The 22,959-nt window shown below is 35.5% G+C and overlaps 1 protein-coding gene across 3 annotated transcripts in view; it reads right to left on the reverse strand.

The window, feature by feature from the left end:
- Positions 1–22,959, reverse strand: part of rasa2 (RAS p21 protein activator 2) — a 97,395-nt gene that overhangs the window by 34,606 nt on the left and 39,830 nt on the right. For 2 of the 3 annotated variants that reach the window (XR_012394094.1, XM_017352121.4), the window contains exons 5-9: positions 18,997–19,073; positions 11,139–11,222; positions 10,784–10,856; positions 10,628–10,704; positions 7,276–7,377 (exon numbers count right to left, since the gene is read on the reverse strand). Coding sequence is in view for 1 of the 3 variants with exons in the window: in XM_017352121.4 (XP_017207610.2) it covers positions 7,276–7,377; positions 10,628–10,704; positions 10,784–10,856; positions 11,139–11,222; positions 18,997–19,073 (413 nt within the window). In the remaining 2 variants the exon portion in view is untranslated. Of the gene's footprint in view, positions 1–7,275; positions 7,378–7,785; positions 7,806–10,627; positions 10,705–10,783; positions 10,857–11,138; positions 11,223–18,996; positions 19,074–22,959 lie in introns of all 3 variants that reach the window. The other variant, XM_073930041.1, reaches the window with a different exon arrangement.

Raw genomic sequence — 22,959 nt, forward strand, 5'->3', positions numbered from 1 at the left:
TTAAATTACAGTCCTCAGCATAAGGTATAAGCTATACCGTATTATATTTGTGCATATACATTAAATTAATCAGAACTGAAGCCAAATTTGGAGCTTATCTAACAAAATAACCTATGATAACAGCCCAAATTGAGTACACCCAAATGTATACGTTCTAGAAAAACATTAAATACTAATTTTAAAAAGAGGAAAAATCAAGAGAAGCAAAACATTTGAAAAACTTGAAATTTTGTAGGTTGTAATTTTTTTGGTAATATTTAGCTTGAAATTAATTGTGTTATCTTTCAATTTCTAAATATATTTGGTGACTAAAATATTATTTTATAAATACATCTGTTTAATAAATCTGTTTTGTTTAAATGCACCAAAATACATTGCCTATACTCAGTGAAAAAATGAATAAAAATATTAATTTTTAAAATGGAGCAAACTTAATTTTGCTGGGCACTGTATATTTCACAATATTACTTATTTTATTACTCTACAGATCAAACAAAAGCAGAACAGAAGAGACTTCTGTAAACAGCTTTAAAAAAATTAAGAGACCATGTGACAATTCTACATTTAAATGAATTTATATTTTATAGTTATGCAATTTTTGTTTTATTCTCTAAACTACGAATTCTCTAAACCACATTTCTTCAATATTTAAAATAAACGTGGTCATTTAAAAATCTAGAACAAAAATTGACATTTTATGAAAAAAAAAAAACTTATGATTTTATCTGCTTGAAATTTTATCAGGCATTTATTGACCTTATAATTTGCGCACGAGCTGGTTCAGCCAATTAAATCCCTTTAGCTCAAGTCTCACTTACTTCCATTCATTTTTAGACATTAAAAACAGCTTGTTTTGCTGCTTGATGTTGCAAATAATATTTTCTTATTATATTATTTTGCCTTGTTTTCTGCCATTTATTATTCCGAGTCATTTCTCCCATAGGAAACTAAATCAGAAGTTCTTAAACAAATCGCAAAAATGAGCGCACTTATGCATTTTAAAATAAGGTTAAATCTAGTAAATCTACAAGGAATTAAGAATCTTCAAGTGGTAAAGAAAGAAAGAGAGATGGACACACACACACACACACACACACAGACACACACATTTTCAATACTAACTGGTGTCAGGAGCTTAATTTGTCACATTTTCCTAGCTACGATTTTCCTTAGTGTGTGTGTGTGTGTGCGCATGTCAAACATGTATAATTTTATCCTTTGTGTCATTTGCATTGCTCAAACTACAAAGTACAGGAATTAGTGTGGCAAGACTGTTTAAGAGTGTCAGTGTCTCTCTGTGTGTGTGTTTGTGTTTGTGTTTGTGTGTGTGTGTGTGTGTGTGTGAGAGAGAGAGAGAGAGAGAGAGAGAGTGTGTGTTTTATGCTAGGTTCATGCAAAAGCTCACCCACGCAGTAGACTCGCTGCCCTCATTCAAAACATGCAGATCAGTATCAACAAGTTCCCTCTCAGTCTCCACACACACACACACACACACACACACACACACACACACACACACACACACACACACACACACACACACACACACACACACTCTCAAATGCACGCACATACAATGTTTACACAACACTACCGGCAGGACGCTGTGATCCTCTGTCTGAGGACACAAGGGAAGCGGGCAACGGAAGCAATCTGCCCAAAACACACACACCTACACACACCCAGTCTCTTTAACACTTCGTCACCGAAAAAAAATGGCAGAGATAAGACACACTCGCAGTTGATGTATATACACACATATACATATACATATACATATACATATATATATATATATATATATATATATATATATATATATATATATATATATATATGAATGTCCCAATGCTTGGCCTTGAGTAATGGCCTCTAGAGTTAGTGAAGTAATGCTGAAGTGTGTTCACTTGAGCTCTGATGTCAGAGAGGTGGTGCTTTCACGCCTGATTGGCCAGATAACAGCAGCAGAGGGTCGGGATTGGCTGTTATCTCCCTTCCTCATCTGTTCAACAGTATACCTCACTCTGACAGCAGATGATGAGAAAGGAAAAGGACACAAATATCAGCATTTAAGCGTGTGCATGAGCACCTCGTTTGCCTCTGTTTTGCCATTGCAATTGTTATATTTAATTTGCGTTTGGATTTTGTCGAGTAGAATTTGTTGAAATCAAACTACAAAAATGAGATGAGTGTGTGCAAAAATGTCATCTTACTTTTGAAATAAAGGTTGGAGTATTTAGGATAAATGCTGTACAAAACAATGCAACGTTTTGTTTACATTTATGCATTTAGCTTTATCCAAGGTGACTTATAAAGAAAGGGATAAAGTACATCCAGATGGTTGTTATCGTAGAATAAAGCAAGACAGGCTTTTCAGTATGGAGTTACACATTCACCGGCCACTTAATGAGGTACACCTTACTAGTACCCGCTTTCGCCTTTAGAACTGCTTTAATCCTTCACGACATAGTTTCAACCAAGATACTGGGAATATTCCTTAGAAATTTTGGTCCATATTGACATGATAGCATCAAGCAGTTACTGCAGATTTGTCGGCTGCACATCCATGATGCAAATCTCCAGTTCCACCACATTCCAAAGGTGCTCTATTTGATTGAGATCTGGTGACTGTGGAGGCCATTTGTGTACAGTGAACTCATAGTCATGTTCAAGAAACCAGTCTGAGATGATTTGCGCTTTATGACATGGTGCGTTATCCTGCTGGAAGTAGCCATCAGAAGATGTGTACACTGTGGTCATAAAGGGATGGACATGGTCAGCAACAATACTAGGGTAGGCTCTGGGGTTGACCTGATGCTCAGTTGATGGAGCTAATGGGCCCAAAGTGTGCCAAGAAAATATCCCCCACACCATTACACCACCACCACCAGCCTAAACCGTTCATTCAAGGCAAGATGGATCCATGCTTTCATTTTGTTGATGCCAAATTCGGACCTTTTCATCCAAATGTCGCAGCAGAAATTAAGACTCATCAGACCATTTATTCATTTATTCAGCATCAATGTACGTTGTCTAATTTTTCACTATGAGTATATACACAGTAGTAATGACAGTATGCATAAGCACATTCTGGGTACTAATTTTCAAAATAAATAAAAAATCTAATTACAAGGGTAACAATGGCATTTCAAGAATTCACACTTATCTGATAATCAATAAGCGAAAGAGAGAGTCCCGGGAGAGAGCCCTGAGCTTGTAATATCCTCGAGCCCGGGGCTCAGGGCTCCCTCCCTTTAGAAGGGCGAAACGGGAGTTCGAGCTCAGGTAGGTCCTGAGAACTCCCCTGCTTGTCTCTGTGTGAGAAGTGTAAACTAAGGTTGTCTTAAGTGATAATTTGGTTCGATTGACTATGGTGTATGTGGGAGGAAACAGGGGAACCAGGGGGAAACCTATGGAACACAAGGAGAACATGCAAACTCTGCACAGAAACGCCAACCGGCCCGAGGTTGGACTAGTGGCGTTCTTGATGTGAGGCAACAGTGCTAGCCACTGGGCCACTGTGTCGCTCTATCTGTAAAAAGGGTGGGCAGTAGGGGTAGAGGAGCTTCAAGACGAAGATAACAGGAGTGAAAAACTCTGGTTATTTAAAATGCTCCGTAATCATCAAATAGGGCAGATTACGAAGCTAATGAGGTTCCAGCCATGTTGATCATAAGCACATGTTTCTCTCAATATTAGTTAATAAATAAACCACACTTATCCAAGTATACTAGAAAGCTAGCAAACATACATAAAAAGTTACATAAAAGTCTGCAGTGCACAATATGTGCAAACCATTATACTTTGGATTTGCCGCTTCCCATAGATTTAGATTGTTTATTATGGATTTCTGTAATATTGTAACTCTGGTTTTATGTTGGGCAAGCAAGTCGGCTGGCACAGGCAAAACATTCACCATATTAAGACTTTATCTTTAAATGGAACATATGGAGCTGAAATTGTTTTCATTCATTTCTTTCGGCTTAGTCCCTTTATTCATCCTTTATTTATGTTTATCACCACAGTGGAATGGTCCGTCAACTTATCCAGCATATTTTTTAAGCAGCAGATGCCCTTCCACCTGCAACCCAGTACTGGAAAACACCCATACACTCTTGCATTCACACACGCTCACACTACGGCCAATTTAGTTGACTCAATTCACCTACAGTATACCTCAAGTCGTTGGACTGTGGGGGAACCCAGAGCACTTGGAGAAAATCCACGCCAACACAGGGAGAACAAGCAAACTCCACACAGAAATGACAGCTGGCCCAGCCGGGACTCGAACCAGCAACCTTCTTACTGAGCCACCGTGCCACCCTTAAATGAACCACTGAAACAAATTTCTGAATCTCCATCACGTGAATACATCGCGATTTAACTATACGCTTTTACAAAAATGGGTCACTGACAAATTAGAGCATAAAGGAAATCTAGATTTTTATCAAGAAGACCTTGATCTGTATCTAGAAATGTACTCATGATAGTTTTGTTTTGACTTTGAATTTTATGACACATATAATGTCATGAAGAGTAACCATCGAGTAAATGTGATAACATGTTTCTTTATAGGTGGCACAGTGGCTCAGTGCTTAGCACTTTTGCCTCACAGTAAGAAGGTTGCTGGTTCAAGTCCTAGCTGGGCCAATTGGCATTTCTGTGTGGAGTGTACATGTTCTCCCAGTGTTGGTGTGGGTTTCCTCTAAGTGCTCTGGTTTGGCCTACAATCCAAAGACATGCGCTATAGGTGAATTGGATGAACTAAAATGGCCTTAGTGTATGAATGTGTATGTAAATGTGAGAGTGTATGGGTGTTTCCCAGTACTGGATTGCAGCTGGAAGGGCATCCGCTTGCTAGTTCATTTTGCTCTGTCAACCTCTGATAAATAAGAGACTAACCCGAAGAAAAATTAATGAACGATTCCTAATTTTTACAACTGTCATAATTGTTAATCACAATTTGTCTCATGCCACATGTCTTGTCTTGTTATGAAAGTTGAAATTATTATAATTTATTAATATTGTGAGAAAATTAAAAGATAAACTGTTTTTAATACACATTTTCTCGTGCTTGTTACACCACATCATACTGATGCTTTTACACTTCGAAACATCATACATCACACTTCGAAACTTACACATGCAGTATTAATAATGTCTTTTTAATAATCAAATAAGGCAATTTTATTCATTAGTACTATTCAACTAAAAAGAAATTGTGTTTTAAAATCGTTGAACTACAAGTTTAATGTAGTTAATTAAACTAAGTTTATTAAAATTTGACAAAAACAACAACAAACTAAATTAAACTTTATTTTGTAATGCTGAAGTAAGCTATTTCCTGTGAATATGTGAGACTCATTAGCAGATTCATTAATCTTAGAATGTAAAATTACCCCTTATGCTTCGCTTATATGAGCATGCTGGAATCTTTGCACTTCCGGTTGGCAGCTTGATGCGTACATTCGGACAGCTTTGGAACGATAGTTTTAATCTATTTTACTTGCTTTTAACATCTTTCCAAAAAACACACAACATGGCCTCAACGTGACGACCTTCCTACAACGTTGTACCAACCTTGTAAAAGGTTAAGGATCTACGTTTTTGCTTAAGTTTGTCACAACGGTGTCATAATGTTGCCATTTAAACGGCCGTTGCTTTAGGTTGTGCTTAGTGGACGACCACTGTCCACATTTACTCGTCATCAATGAATCAGTTTATATTTCAACAGATTAAACGGCATCTCATTCAACAACGACCGAGTAGACGTGAGTATTGCTTTTTCTTTTCTTGCCAAATAAGTCATCAGTGGTCGTTTGTGTAGTCCTGTTGTGTCAAGCTCTGATCTGTCCTTTTTTGTTCACTACCTATTTTGACGTGTGGTCCATCCATCTCTGAACTGGATTCTCTGTTGGATTTCTTTCTCCGACTGCTTTCTCCGTATGTATGTATGTATATGTATATGTATATATATATATATATATACAGGGAGAAAGCAGTCAGAGAAATAAATCCAGTTCAGAGATGGATGGCACTACTGTATATGAGGATAAGTGTGCAATAATGAAGATAAATTGCTCTCACGTATATTTGTATATTATTAGGGGCCAAGCACCGTTGGTGCGTAGGCACCTATTGCTTTCGTTAGTGTTCCTATTAATAGGGGCCAAGCACCGTAGGTGCGAAGGCACCTATTGGTTTCGTTAGCGTTCCTATTATTATTATTCTTCTTTCGCCGTATTTGAATGGCAGCCCATATAGGCGTATGCGGGAAAGTTGTATAATTTGGCACAATAATAGAGGACAGTCCTAACATTAAACAGACCAAATATGAAGTCTCAAAATCAAACTCTCTAGCGCCACCACTTGTCCAAACTTTCACGTATGTTTATCATAACTTTTGAACCGAATGGGCTACAATCAAAATTCTTTTTTCCTCTGATTCCTTGGCTCAGTCCGATTCAAAAGCACTCTGACGTCATTTTCCATTATAATTTTTTCGCGCTATTTCAAATTTTTCGAAAAACCTATTTGATCAAACTCGTCCTAGGCCATTTCTCTGATTTTCACCACAATTTAATCAAATGATCTACAGACCATGCCGACCACTGCCCCCTAGTGGTCCGGAGATACAAAAAAATAGCTTTTTTGGCTTATAACGTCTCAACCTTTCGTCGAAACTCATAAAACTGATCTCATTACATCCGGCAGAGCATGTCGAGTCGAATGATGTCTGATTTTCACAGGTCAGCCATTTTGGGCGTCGCCCATTTTGATTTTTGGCCAAAAATGCTATATTTTACCAACATATTCACACATCATTAAAAAACATGGTATGCATCTTTAACCCCATGCCCTGAAAGTACTCAAAAACTTCTGGAGCAGCGCCACCTTTCGGCCAAAAGTGCTTGGCCCCTTAATTGCTGCTTGCAGCTATATTTACGAGTTGTTTTCATAGTAAAAAATAAAAATGTATAATAACAAATAATAAAAAAAACTGTGAAAGAATTAATAAAGTTAGTGCCAAAATAACATTTTAAAAAATGAATAAAAAATAAAATTTATTTTTTCCTTCAGAAATTTCGTAAAATGTAAAACAAGTATTACCATTGTTTTTACCAGCACAGACCTTATATGCAAACTTTATTTTTGACAGCTGACCTTATTGCATACGCACTTGTAGGGGTTTACCTTTCAATTTCAAACTTTTGCTAGCTAATATGCAACAAATTGGCCAGCACTACTTCTTGATGGTGTGTAGTTTCCTCTTACCATGCTCTGTGGACATGGTCGTTTCTCAGGATTTTCACAGATACTCGTGTCTCTCCGAGGAACACGTCCTGTGCCAAGTTACCATTATTCCACAGCTCTACCCTGCAATGGGAGAGCACAAGAGAGCATGCATCAGCTAAATGTTCATTTAAAGACACACACACACACACACACACACACACACACACACAAACACACAAACGAAGCTCTGTTTTCAGCCTCCCGGAAGATCACTCGTTTGAACTTCTCCCATTTTCGGTCAAACTGAATGTGAAATTCAGCACGCAGGGCACAGATGCAGTTGCATCAAAGTGGGTTAGTCATTTTTTTTTCCTCTCCACTACAGGATGAGGCTTTTTTCTCACATTAAACATGCACACAAATCAATCAATCGCATTTGAGTGGAAAATAAGAACCAACAACAAACCAAAAACCATGCATAAGCACAAACGCACGCACACATTAGTGTCATGATCTAATGTGCCGTCTGGTGGTTTCACCTACTCTTACCTTTCAGCTTCTGTAGAGGGCTATATGGGGCAATTCAGAGTGGCACATTACGTGTCAAATCAGATCAGAGCCATTCATCAAAACATTTATGACAGAACATACAGTCAGACAATCAGAATAGCACTACCATAATCACTAACACTTTAGTTTAGGTCACAATTTATGCTATTAACGGTAGGCTTATTATCTGTCTGTTAACTGTTCATTAGTAGATCTAAAGTATAATCTTATTCTGCATCACTAATCCCACCCAAAAACTTCTACCTTACGAATTATTAACAAACAGCTAATTAGTAGTATGTTAAGCTTGTATTAGGGCTGTGCGATTAATCGAATTCAAAACGGAATTTGAAACGTTGCGATTAGTTAAATTGCAAGAGGCTGCAATATAAAATATATTTGTTCATATGTATTATATCTGTATTGTATGTATTATTTATATATGCATTATGTTACATCTTCAAAACCAGTCCGCTATGCTTCAGAAAATTAAACATGCTTTCTGCAATGGTGTCGTGAGGCATCGGAGACATGGCATCGGTTGTCATGAACTATGCCACATTACACGGGAAGAAACTATTCAATCTTGACGCTTGATTTAATTTGTAAATCAAAATTGCAAAACCGCAATATTTAAAAAAATAATAATAATAAAAAAATTACATTAAAAAAAAAATAATTTAATAAAAAAAATAATTAATAAAAAAAACTATTGCAATTAGATAGGCTTCCCAAATCGCACAGTCCTAGCTAGTAGTTTTAGTTAATACCATGAATTGTGACCTAAACTGAAGTGCCACCCCATAATAATCCACAAATAATCATTGCAGTTAAATGGACGCTATACAAGCAAACTAACAATAAATAATAATTGCAGTGATTAAGTAAATAGAAAATATAAACAAGAAAAAGGAAACTAAGAAGAAACAATAGCTAAGTTTCCATCCGTCTATTATTATTGCACACTTTGGAACGTCGCATAAAAATGAAATAAATTGCATAAACTTTGATAGAAACACATTTACAGAATAAATTCCAGAACGTGCGGCAATAATGAATGATGGGACGGCAAGAACGAACAAAACAGTGGACCGACAACATCGAAACACATCTAAAATGTTGTTTTGGTCTTTTTAAACTTCCTCAGCTAAAGTCTGTCTTCAAAGTGGTTTGCTATTATTTTCTCCCTTAACTGTCTTCAGCGGTGTTACATACGGGTCAGGACACAGGAGATGAAGATCCACATGCAGTTTAATAATCAAGAGTAGTCAGGCAGGCAATGGTCAAACAGATACAAACTGGAGCATGAGGGTAATCCAAAGAACGTGGTCAAAATGATCATGACAGGCATAAACAATAAACAGAAAAAAGGTCAAAAAACAGGGGACTGCAAGACAAGGAAAACGCTAGAGATGGCTGACAGAAACTGAGTTTCAACACAATGTCAATATCTTGAAGCATGATCCAAAACACCCAGGTCACGTGACTACAGCAATTCAAAGCATCAGACATTTCAGAAGTGAATCGAGACCTGGCGTATCTGCGTTTGACTGACAGGGCCGAAAAACAAATATCTAACACATATAGCCTAGTGAACCGTGCATGCTCTGCAAATGGTTCGAGTTCGAATCCCGACTTGTAAAAATATTCTGAAATTATGACGATGTATTTTAATAATGTTACATTTTATGACCAAAGCAAGACATACTTATTCACAAACTGTTCATTTGTATGCCAGACCAATGTTAAAACAAAACACAAGAACAGAGCATTTAAAAACTAACATCTATAGCTACATCACCCAGGATTTAAACCCATTATCTCTGCATGCCAGTCAGGAAGTGAAACTGCACCACTAAATCGCTTGAAACTTTAACTCAACAATGTGGAGTTTAATACCTCAATTTGCTTTACCGTTTCTTTGCTGAAGCTGTTCCAGAGCAATACATAAAATATGACCACTAGGTGTTGCTGTAGAGATGGGTTTCGAAATGTTACAAAGCTTTGAAACAATTACTTCAACTGTTTCAATATTTCATGAAGCCTCGCTTTGCTAACAGCGAACAGGACTCAGCAAAGTCTGTGTGTGTGTGTGTCTGCTGTTTATATGGTCCATCTGATTAGTCTATCATTAGCTTCCAGGTCTGTGTGTGTAATCAGGGGGAATCAGGAACTGGTGTGTCTGAGGTACATGATAGGAGTTAAAGTTCATTTAAGTGGCATATTTGTAGTTCTCCAGCGATACAGGCTAGGTTGCTAGTGATTGTGACAAGCGGTTGTTCTCCCAAAAAATGGTTTTCATTTCATTTTGTCTTCTGTGGTGCTAGTAATTGATTATATCAGGAAAAAAGGCACAAAGTGGCTTCTCCTATTGCAGCAAGTTAGACTTTTCTATTTGATATTTGGCACCAGATTATCAGAAAGTGATGATTTTGTTCTTTTTGACTTGCTGAATGGAAACGGTGCTTTATTCACGAATGTTTTAAGCGATATTCCAGTTTTGAGCATAAATCTAATTTGCATTCTTGGTTGGAAACATAGCTAGTGAAAATATAAGGCTTAAAACAAAACACCAGTTAAAAAAATGGAGAGAAATTAAAAATATAAAATTATATCGATCTAAATTAAAACTATCTCAAATGATTAATCGCATCCATAGCCATAGTTTGTGTTTGCATAATATGCATATATTTATATACACAAAAATATACATAGTGGGGGCAAATATTTTTTGTGAATATGTACTTTTATTTTGGATGTGATTAATCGTGATAAATCATTTGACCCCAATAATATAATAAAACTGATGAATAAAACAAAACAAGAGATAGGAAGAACTCACTTGATCTCCAGTTTCTCTATGTCCTCCTCCTCTACATGAAACTGTGATCTCCCTTTGTAACTGCTTGACCTTGTTACCTTCAGAAACATTGTGGATTATGCACACTGTATCTATCATTCAAATGATTTAAAGATCAATGAATGGATGAGGGAGTACCTCAAAATGAAAGGTCTCGTCAAACTGAGGGTCGCTGGTTTTCTTCTTCACTTTAGTTTTCTTCTGGTCTGACCTGTAAGAGAGTGTGAGAGAAACAGAAAGACAGAGCAGGATGTTATTATTGAATCAGAGCGGATGTTATGTACTCATTCCAAACTAGATCAGAGACAGAGGCTGAAACTGACTTATGACAGACTGATTTTAGAAGCAAATCACAATCATGCCTGTTGGCTGTTTTCAGTAAGTACCTTCATTAGAAAACATTTTGCTTTACGCAAACTTCTGTTCCTTTACAGTAAGCCTTGTGATGTAAGGGCACCTTATATATGACGACTTCAAGTGTTAATAAACTCACCTGGTGGGTCCTACGAGTGTTACTGTGGCGTACGGATCACAGTTCTGCCCACTTATCAACGGCAAACCCTGACACGCAATTATTCTGCAAAAGACAACACAAACATAGCTGTGTTATTGAGGCTGTTATTGAAAGTAAAAATGCAGATTAAGAGTTCACAAAAAGACCATGTAAAAGTACTGATTTCCAAATTGACTTTGACTTGTATTTCAATGCAGACAATACAAACTGAAAATATTTCATGTTGTGCCTGGTCAATGTCATTGCATTTGTAAATATACATAATTTCCTGTCGTTCAGACCTGCGACACGCTCCAAAAAAACTTAGGACAGGAGCATTTTAGGGTTAGTAATCTGGTAAATTAGTTAAATAATGATCTGATTTGAAACAGGTGATGTCAACAGGTGATTATGATTTGGTACAAAAGCAGCATTCAAGAAAGGTCAAGTCCTTTAGGAGCAAAGATGGGTCGAAGATCACTAACAAATATGTGAGAAAAATAATAAATGTTTCAAATCAATGTTCCTTAAGGAAAGATAGGAAGATGTTTGGATATTTAACCTTCAACAACAGTGCCTAACATCATTAAAAGATCTGGAGAAATATCAGTACGTAAAGAACAAGAATGTACAGTAAGCCTAAGATGAACAACTGTAATCTGCGATCCCTCAAGCCTGGTTTATACATGTGCGTCGAGTGATCGGGGTGACCCACGGCGTATGCAACGCGCGTAGCTGTGCATTCATACTTCTGCGCTCTGTTTCTGTTGCTCTGCAATAACACTTCTGAAACACTAGTTGGCAGTGAGATGTTTATGTTCCTCTGTGTCGGGTTTCTTTGCTGGTGTTTTGTTTTTTCTGAGCGCTTTATTAATGAACAAGTGGTTCAAACGCTCATTTTGAAGTAGGAACCGGCGGACGTGCAACAACTTTAACCATGAGGTAAACACAAAACAAAACTTTCCATCCGGAGCTCTTTCACGGTTCTCCACACTTGTAAACAAACGCTCCATCGAGATCGCACGGCTCTCGGTTTCGTCCACTCTCTTCAGCGCTACCAAACCGACCAATCACAGAGCTTGCGCTACGTGTCGTTAGGACAAGAAATTACATTTATTGTGAGGTGCACGTCAGCGACGTCGACGGCCACAGCGAGGGCTTTGCGTCCACGCGTAGGCTGAGCCGTAGCATACGCGTGCGCTTGACGCAAAAGTATAAATCAGTCTTCAGGCGTCACTGCATCAAATATCATCGTTCATTTATCAGCGATATTACCACATGGGCTTAGGACTACTTTGGCAAACCTTTCTCAAGTACCACAAAACAGTTACATCTACAAATGTCAGTTAAAACTATACTGTGCCAAAAGGAGGCCCTATGTTAACAGTGTCCAGCAGCACCTTCGACTTCTCTAGGCTCGGAGGCATCTGGGATGGGACTCTTTAAGACCCAAAAACTGTCCACACAAAGTTTTTATATTGTGGGGACATTTTAATCAATTGTTAGCTAGAGACTTATTCTAACTGGATCAGAGGAGTCAGTGAGCTCTTAACTGGAGAGTCACAGGACTCACAGAACTGGAGAGTCACAGGACAGGATCATTTGAATCGGTGAGTTGTTAAGTGGAGATTCACTCTGAAATCATCATTTGAATCAGTGAGTTGTTAACCAAAGACATTGAGCATATGAAGATTAATTCAGTTACAGATAACAAGGAATGATATGTTTAGCCTGGCAGTGTTGTACTGACCGCTAACAGCACAGCTAATGGCTTAGGTACTTCAAACTACATTTTCCCTCCAAATGAACAATGGAAAAAAATCTTTTCTGCGAGTGTATCAGGGTCTTCAATCTTTAATAAACAATAATAGAAGGAAATGCAGAAGAAAAAAAAACTAAACCCCAATAAAGCTATTAGCTTAATAATCCAAAACCAGCTTAGCAGACAGTGGAAAGCACGACTTTCTTATTTGGGGATTCAGAGACCGTCACAAATTAAATCAAGTATCATCGGTATCTTACCGACCAACATTACATAACATACACTACCTGACAAAAGTCTTGTCGTCAATCCCAGTTGTAAAAGCAACAAATAATGATAATAACTTGACTTCTAGTTGATTATTTTGAAAAGTGTCAGAAGGAAGATTTTTTTTCGATGAATCTTCTGTTGAACTGCATCCCAATCATGACAAATACTGCAGAAGACCTACTGGAGCCCGCATGAACCCAAGATTCTCACAGAAATCAGTCAAGTTTGGTAAGGGAAACATCATGGTTTGGAGTTACATACAGTATGAGGGGCATGCAAGAGATCTGCTGAGTGGATGGCAACATCAACAGCTTGAGGTATCAAGAGATTTGTGCTGCACATTGCATTGCAAACCACAGGAGAGGGCAAATTCTTCAGCAGGTTAGCGCTCCTCCTCATACTTCAGCCTCCACATCAAAGCTCCTGAAAGCAAAGAAGGTCAAGGTGCTCCTGGATTGGCCAGCCCAGTTACCAGACATGAACATTATTGAGCATGTCAGGGGTATGATGGAGGAGGCATTGAAGATAAATCCAAAGAATCTTGATGAACTCTTGGAGTCCTGCAAGAGCGCTTTCTTTGCCATTCCAGATTACTTTATTAATAAGTTATTTGAGTCATTGCAGAGATGTATAGATGCAGTCCTCCAAGCTCATACACAATATTAATTATTTTTTCACTGCACCTTGATTTTATATTCTATAATGTACATTATATATTAAGTGACAAGACTTTTGTCGAAGCAAAGTCAGACCTTACTGTCCTAATTAAATAATTAAAAATCAAGGCATGATCTTATTTTATTTTGGTAAAATAAGCGTAATCTAGAGGCATTTGCTTTTCATATAAGCCACTTCTTCTCTTGGAAAGTATAGATTCGTGCCAAAATAATACTATGTGGCTTCACACTGGCAGCTGGCTTGGGCTGAAGAGAGCGTTGAGCTCGGTCAACTTTGATTGGGTGAGGAAAAAGTTATTTTCCAAGCAGTTGGTGAATCAGTTTAGAAACAAAGTCCACGAGTTTACTTTCTTCTTACCATTCTTGTTTTCCAACAATATTTATGTAATTTCATCTTGAGCGAGCCTCCAAGTCCAAAACCTTAGCGCAAAGCTGTTTATTTTGTTTACTTAGTTCTGCATAGCTAGCTTCCAGTTCCAGAATGCGCGCCTCAAGGTCATTCACGGCTTACTCGTGGTTAGCAACAATGGTCTGCAGTTCAGCTTGCGAAAACATCAGTTGTTGGCAATGCAGCTTGAATGTATTAAATCGAGCCTTTACCCTCTGTAGGATGGACTCCGACATCTCTTTACACAACTCTTCGTAACTTTACAATGCATAGACATCTGGTGTAACATTACATGTGCTAGGTGAGCTAGGTTTAGCGTTAGCTCCGGTAGCTCGCTCGTCCTCATTCTTGACTTTGCTAGAGACGCTTGGTTTCTGCATTTTTGAGTCCCGACGTACACTCAAGTTAATCGTAATAGGGCTCGTTAACTTTTATTATTTAAAAAACCTGGTAAAATAACAACTTTGTAGAGGAACCAAACACGTCTATATCCTAAGTATGCACACTAGCTCCCTATTTAAGCCACTTCTGATACAAAATTATCAACTAGAATTAAGTTATTAGTTGTTGTTCCTAAAACTTGGATAGGCGACAAGACTAGGTAGTGTACCATTAAATAAAATTACACTGTAGACATTTAAACCAAAAAACACAACAGATATGTTTATCAATACAGCTGAGCCCTGATGTTGACGTTTTCACAGGCCCCTATACGTCACATTTGAATATGAACGTATAATATGAATAAAAGAAGAAGCATTAATGAAAGTGTTAGATAAGACGGGGGGGGAAAGCAGAAGCACTGCCGTCCAAGACAGGAAGTAATTCACACTTGCGAATCTCATGGTGGCAGTCATGAAGAAGTGAAGTGAAGGTGAGAATGAACGACAGAGAAGGCGAGAGCATGAAAGAGTGAAGAAAAGAAAAAAAGCATCGTGATGGCAAAACAAAACCACAGGAACAGAGCAGAGCTGACTTCCTGCAGTCACAGCATCACTTCCTCTTTCGTCAAGCTGCTCTGTGGGAGAGTGTGAATGAACAGTGATGGCCAACATTAAACGCAGACGCACGTCAAACAATTTTCACACCATTAAAGAAAATACACACACCCTGTAGAGGTGTGAACGCGAGTTTCACTGGTATTCTCAGCCTCTCAGATGACACACACCTCAGCAAATGGGACTAAATAATTATTTATATAATAATAGCAACAACAACAACAACAAAATATATAATAATAAATTCATTCATTCATTTTCCTCTAGCTTAGTCCCTTCATTCATCAGGTGGTCGCCACAGCGGTATGAATCTCCAACTTATCCAGCAATATATACATATATAAATATATATACATACATATATACATACATATATAAATATATACACACACGCACACACACACACACACACACACACACACACACACACACACACACACACACACACATATATATATATATATATATATATATATATATATATATATATATATATATATATATATATATATATATATATATATATATATATATATATACACACACATATATACACATATATAAATATATCTATACACACACATATATACACACACACACACACATATATATATAGCATCCGCTAAAACATATGCTGGATAAGTTGGAGATTCATACCACTGTGGCGACCATATATAAACACACACACGTGTATGTATAATGATTTGAACATTTTTATCATTTTATTGGTTATTAAAAGTAATTATTGGCTATTATTTGAATAATTCAATACACATTTTGTCCTTTAAGAAAATATCTCACACTATTGCTAAAACATAAAGGGAAAAACTAAACAAAATGACTACGCTGTGATTACATATGGAACAAAATTGTAATTGGAATGAAATGTAAAAATTGTAGCTGTTGTTGTCACTATTATTATTATTAGTTTTAAGAATTATTACTTTTATTTTTACTATTTTGCTTATTGAAACAGACAAATATTATAACTGTAATTCACTTGTGCTTTTATATAAAAATACACAAATCTCAATACTTTTATTTTACAAATAAAACTGCAAGGAAACATTTAAGTTGGTAACATTTATCATCATAAGTCTGCTAAAATGCTCAAAATGTCTGTACAAAAAAATGCTGGAAATTCTTCAAATAAAGTAATCCTTGTTCCCAGATGTGTGCTATAAGCATTTTCCATCACAACACTACCTCATAGGGGCATGTGATGTTTATTGTCTATGATAACATTGTAATTGTTGTTTTACTATAGATGACAATATCAGTTTAATCACTCACTCACTCACTTAAAAAAAAGATATCGTAAATTTCACCATGTGACAAAGCCTATTGAGCATAGTATTGCTCTAATTAAAGCTCTGTAAGGAATAACTGCCAATTGGCATCTGGGTTATTAAAAACATAACGCACACCCAAGTCACTAGAGCAGATCATCTGTGCTTCTCAGAGCTGTAACTGTATAAAAAATTCAATATAATGAATAAATTGATCACCGTCATCAATATTATCATGATTTTTTCAATTTGTCACACACAATTCCACCCAATTTTGTATGTCATATTGAATAAATAACCTAAAATTAGCAGCTTTGTGCAATTTTGTGACAAACAACATAAAAATAGATTAGTGGATTTTGGATTTGTATGTTTACGTTTGTAATATTTAATGTGCTTTTATAGGTAATTCAAGGTATTGTTTTAGTTAACCTGCACTTGGAACCCTACTTAACAGGGATACGTGTTTATATAGATTTTTATAGTGTATGAAGCTGCTTTATAAAAGCAAAAAGACTGTGTGGTTTGAGTAAAATATCAAATTGCAAGTGTTCTGACTGATGTTGTGGTTTTTATATGCCTTTTAATTTAATTGCAATAATCAATAATCACAGTTTTGATAATAATGAAAATCTAAAATTGTTGTTCTGACTGCCGGAAAATTGACAGTGGTTTACCTCCAAACTTGTATTCCTGAAAGCACCACTGCAGTGTTTTATTCCTAAATGACTCAGTTTGACTGAATCAAGTGACTCACTGATTCATTACAGTCACTAGCTTTATTTCTAGACCCATCAGCTGTTAAAAACAAACCGTTTGAGTGAAGGACTAGTGGTTTTAGTGTTATGCATTTCACCAAGACAGGCCTAGACACCAAACACACTTAGCAAACCTTGTTTCATTTTTGCTAATAGGAAAAATCCCCCCAATTTTTTGAATTTTGTTTATTTATTTATTTATTTATTTATTTATTTATTTATTTATTTATTATTTTTTATTTTAGCTATGTTTTGTTTTTGTCAAAAACTTCCTGACAGGGTGATTAGGGCAGTTTGTTTAAATCCAGACAGTGGGACTCTTCCATGTCCAGATTAGCATTGTCAATGATATGAGTTGTTACTGAAGTTACATACATTTATGTTGAGACTGACCAATCAAAATCAAGTATTCCAGACATCATAAAAAATTAACTGGAGATAAATCCCATGAACAAAAAGAATTACATATTCTGCAAGTCTAAATGTCAACTAAAACTAATCACTTTAAAAACAACAGGTGTACTTCATTTTTTAAGCCAACCAATCGCTTTTAAAACCACAGGTTTTACTCAATTTATGTCAACTAATCGCTTAAAAACAAAAGGTTTAAAACATTTATAAGTCAACTAATCACTTTAAAAACAACAGGTTTACTAACATTTTTAAGTCAACTAATTACTTTAAAAGCATCAGATTTGCTCTCTTTTAAATAACATCAACTAACTAAAGCCAAAATTTAATGTTTTATTTGCTTCTGTTAATCACAAAAGAAGATATTTTGAAGAATGTTAGAAATCGGTGGCCATTTACTTCCATAGTACTCACTTTACAATTAACATGAGTAAATTCATAAATTTTAAACTCAACTCACTGCTTTAAAAGCGATGGGTTAATACATTTTATTCATTTATTTATTTTTCTTTTTGGCTAGGTCCCTTTATTAATCAGTGGTCGCCACAGCGGAATGAACCGTCAACTTATCCAGCATCTATTTCACGCAGCGGATGCGCAATTCGTTGGTTCGTAATTCGTAAATTTGTTGGTTTTAAAGTCAACTAACTGCTTGAGTTTACTCAAATTTAAGTAAACACAACTAAGTGCTTTAAAAGCAACAGGTGTACTCAAATTTAAGTAAACTCAACAACAGGTTTACTTACATTTTTAAGTAAACAAGTTGCTTTAAAAGCAATAGGTTTACTACATTCTTTTTAAGTAAAGTCAACTAATCCCCTTAAAAACTACAGGTTTAATCACATTTTTAAGTAAGGTCAACAAATTGCTTTAAAAGTTATGGGTTTACTCCCTTTTTTAAGTAAAGTCAACTAACTTAAAACAATGGGTTTACTCACTTTTTATAAGTAAACTAATTAACTAATGTCAACTAATCTCCTTAAAATCAACAGCTTTGCTCTCTTTTTATGAGTAGCATCAACTAATCGCTTTAAAAGCTAAATATTTTAATAGTGTAGAGCTCAAACGTTTAAATACATGAAAATACAGAATTCAGAATAGATGGTTAGAAAAAGGCTTAGTGAATATATCTACAACCAGAGTATAAATAAGCCTACTAACCACCCAAACCTTGACCTCTTCTATTGCGCTGTAAACCGTGTAACGTTACAGAAAAACAATGGTTCATGTGTATGCCAATTGATGTTGAGCTTGAATGCAGTAAGCATCTACAAAAACACACGCTGACTAAAAGAAGTGACTTACTGAACCACAAGCTGTTGGCAGACGGATCCATTCTCTGTGATCAGCTCATTCAGCTTCATCTCTAAATGAACTTTCCCCTGCCAAAGTAGAAAAAAAGAGACTTATTTCACAACGGCCAATACAGATGTACAGATATACTTCATTCAGTGGAGTTATCTATAGGATAACACAAGCAAACAGTCACAACTCTATGTGCTTCATTGTTCACTGTCAAGTTGTCTTTGCGTCACATTTGCAGCTATGTGTTTGAGTTTACTCTACTAAAGACATTTCTTTCAAATTTACAATAAAAATGTTGTCATTTTGAGCATTTTTTTGCATGAAAGGAAAAAAAAAACATGTTTTCATACTCTATATCCATTCTTTAACAATAAAACACCACCGATTTTACTTTAGGAGAGCTAAGATACTTTCGTTTTATTTCTAAATCAGACCTAATTAAGCTAATGGGCTCTATTTTAATGATCTAGGAGCAAGGTTTAAATGAGTTCACTTCATTTTAAGTCAACTAATCACTTTAAAACAACATGTTTACTCACATTTTTAGGTATAGTCAACTAATTGCATATAAAAGCAACAGGTTTACTCAATAAAAAAAAATTAAGTCAACTAACTGCTTTAAAAGCAACAGGTTTATTTACTTTTTTCAGTCTAAAATGCATTGTGCAAAAGCATTAAAGGCATGTCTGAATCCACTTCCTTTATTTTAAGTACTGAAAAAATACGCTTTGCACCCTGGCGCATGGTCTAAAAGTGTTGTGCTTATTCTCTTAATGAGGCGTGTTATTATTGTGTGTTATAATAACACACTGAACACTTAACACACCCCACACAGACTCTTCCATACCCCTCACTGCACACCATCATTACATAGCATGCACTGCACTTTAACCAATCCATACCTAAAACAATACTGCCTACAACTATGTGGACACCTATTCATTGTACATATCGCAGTCAATTTTACATTGTCCTGTTTTTTTGGGAGCATGTCGTTGTATTTTGCACTGTCTGTATTTTGCACTGTCATTTTATTTGCACTGTCTGTATTTTGCACTATCTGTATTTTGTCCTCTTTGGAGCCAGCACCTAAGCTTTTCACTAATCATAGCCCACGTGCTGCTGCTGATGTGACAATAAAAGTGATTTAATTTGATTTGATTTTATTTGGGTGTGTTTTGAGTATAACATGCATTAAATCAATCCCATTCCATTTTAGAGTCGGTTGCGTTGCACCATTGCACATTTGCTATCTACATGCTGGACTTTGGAAATGGAAAAACTGAATGTTTCACTACCGATTCATTCTATTCCACTTAGACTCTTTCTCTTTACTTTTACTCTTTACTTTACTCCTTTACTTTGGTGGAAAAGGAAACGGTGTTGTATGTACTTGACTGAAGACATCCATTAGGCTACATATTTAATTTCGTTTAAGCGCAAAGATTTGTTTCAAAACTATTTCTAAATTCAGTTCTTATTTCCAGCAAATGAAAATGAACAATAATAACCAAGTGTGGTCAAACAACTGAATTAAATCCAAACACACTTCCTATTGCCACGTATAGTGATGCATACGCCTACAAAACCCGACAGATGGACAAATATAAACTTGTTTTTATTAAAAAAATATAAATATGTATATAATAAATAATAATATTAATAATAACATTATACAAATGCAAATTGTCATAAATAAACTGAAAACAGCCTCTCGATATAAGGCATGGAGGCAGTGGTTTTTTTTATTTATGTAGAAAACAATTTTTTTTGTTACTTTTTTTTTTAATAATTATTTTTTAGGGGTTTTCACCTTTATTAGGATAGGACAGTGGTTATTTCACAGACAGGAAAGTGTGAGGAGCAGAGATAGGGGAAGGATCGGCAAAGAACTTTGAGCCAGGAATCGACCTCATGTCGCCGTGAGCACCTTGGTGCTAACCACTAGGCTATTGGCGCTGACATTTTATTCCTTTGTTTATTTTTTTATTTGTGAATATATTTGTGTATTGCTGTACATCCTGTGTATGTTAAGCAATGTGTAAGTGTTTTGGACCTGCGTAGGCGCATAACTAACAAGCTCTGTGCAAGACTTTAGACCAGCTTTTAGTTGGTCAATGGCACAATCCATTTCAGTTCCTCAAAATAGCAACGCGCCAACGATGCGCCTTAACACACCTCCTTTTTTGACCGGCACATACAAAGCGTCCAGAAAAGTGGCATAAATGGATTTGCTATTTAAACAATGTGGTGCAAAACGTGAAAACTAGGGTTGCGCTGGTCTGAAAATAGCAATAAATCGCGCCAAACACATTGCACCTTATTGCGCTGGGTGTATTATAGAGCCCAGTATTTTACTCATACACCTAATACATTTTTCAAGATGCTAGTATTTAGCTTAAAGTGACATTTAATGGCTTAACTAGGATAATTAGGTTAACTAGGCAAGTCAGGGTAATTAGGCAAGTCATTGTATAATGATGGGTTGTTCTGTAGACAATGAAAAAAATTTATAATGCTTAAAGGATCTATTATCATTGACCTTAATAGTTAAAAAAAAATACTTTCATTCTAGTCAAAATAAAACAAATAAGACTTTCTCCAGAAGAAAATATATTATAGGAAATACTGTGAAAAAAGTTTGTTGCTCTGTTAAACATCATTTGGAAAATATTTGAAAAAGAAAAATTCACAGGAGGGCAAATAATTTAGACTTCAACTGTACATTTAATATAATATAATTTGATGTAATATAATATAATATAATATCATATAATGTAATGTAATGTAATGTAATGTAATATAATATAATATAATATAATATAATATAATATAATATAATATAATATAATATAATATAATATACACACAGTTGAATGCAAAGTCTGAGTCAGAGTCCGGACTTGCATCATGATGGACATGTTTATGATATAATATGATATATGTTGAAATAACCTAGCCAGTCCAATTTGTTGAGACTGATAAAGTCAGAATGAGAAAGACTGCAAACAGAGGAGAGGTGAAGAGGAAAGGACAGGGAGGGAGAAGGAAAGATAGAGAAGAAAAACAAAATAAAAACGCCCACATACTCCTACGCAATATTTTGTGCAAGTTCCTTTGAGAAACGACACGAGAGCGCACTGATAACTCGGTGTTAACTGATGTCTAATGCAGATACTGTATTATTGAAATACTTTTTAAAAATGGATACTTTGACTTTGTTGAGCTTAAAATGTACTTAACCAATGAACTCCTTAATAATAAAAGATAACCACATGGGTTAAGATTAGAATTTAAAATGAAAGGATTAAGGTTAGTTAAAGATTTCTAAATGCTAATTAAAAATACTTGTCATAATCACCCTAGTGACCATATTGTTGATATTTTATGAATATAAAATGCTGATTAAAATATATTTAATTATACTTTTATTTTATAATATTCAAAGCCATTTGTAAATGCATTGTAATATATTTGATGTATTATATATTTAAGATTTTCTATGAGATCATATACTTTAGATATTTTTGTACACACATTACATTATTCAATGACAAAGCTAAAGCTGGAACTATCTAACAAAGTAACTAAAGGTCACGATGCAAAAAATAGGGAAACACAATAAATAAAAACTGAATAAAGACAAAATAAATCAAGATAACCATAAAAAAAAATGACATTTTGTTGTTTTGCATTTATTTTTGCAACACCTTGTTTGATTAGGATTTGAAATTAAAGGATTAGGGTTTGTACATAGTGCTATCAAAATATTATGCTGGTTAAAGATCTGTAAGTAATATATGGGTTAGGGTTATAATTAGTATATTAAAGTAGTACAATATGAAGAGCTAATTCAAAACTCTTGCCATATTCACTGCGGTAATCCTTTTTTAAAAACTTTATGATTACAAAATGCTGATTAAAAATATATTTTTGAATACTTTTATTTTATAGTTACATACA

Source organism: Danio rerio, chromosome 18 (assembly GCF_049306965.1).
Source record: "Danio rerio strain Tuebingen ecotype United States chromosome 18, GRCz12tu, whole genome shotgun sequence".
NCBI classification, from domain to species: Eukaryota; Metazoa; Chordata; class Actinopteri; order Cypriniformes; family Danionidae; genus Danio; species Danio rerio.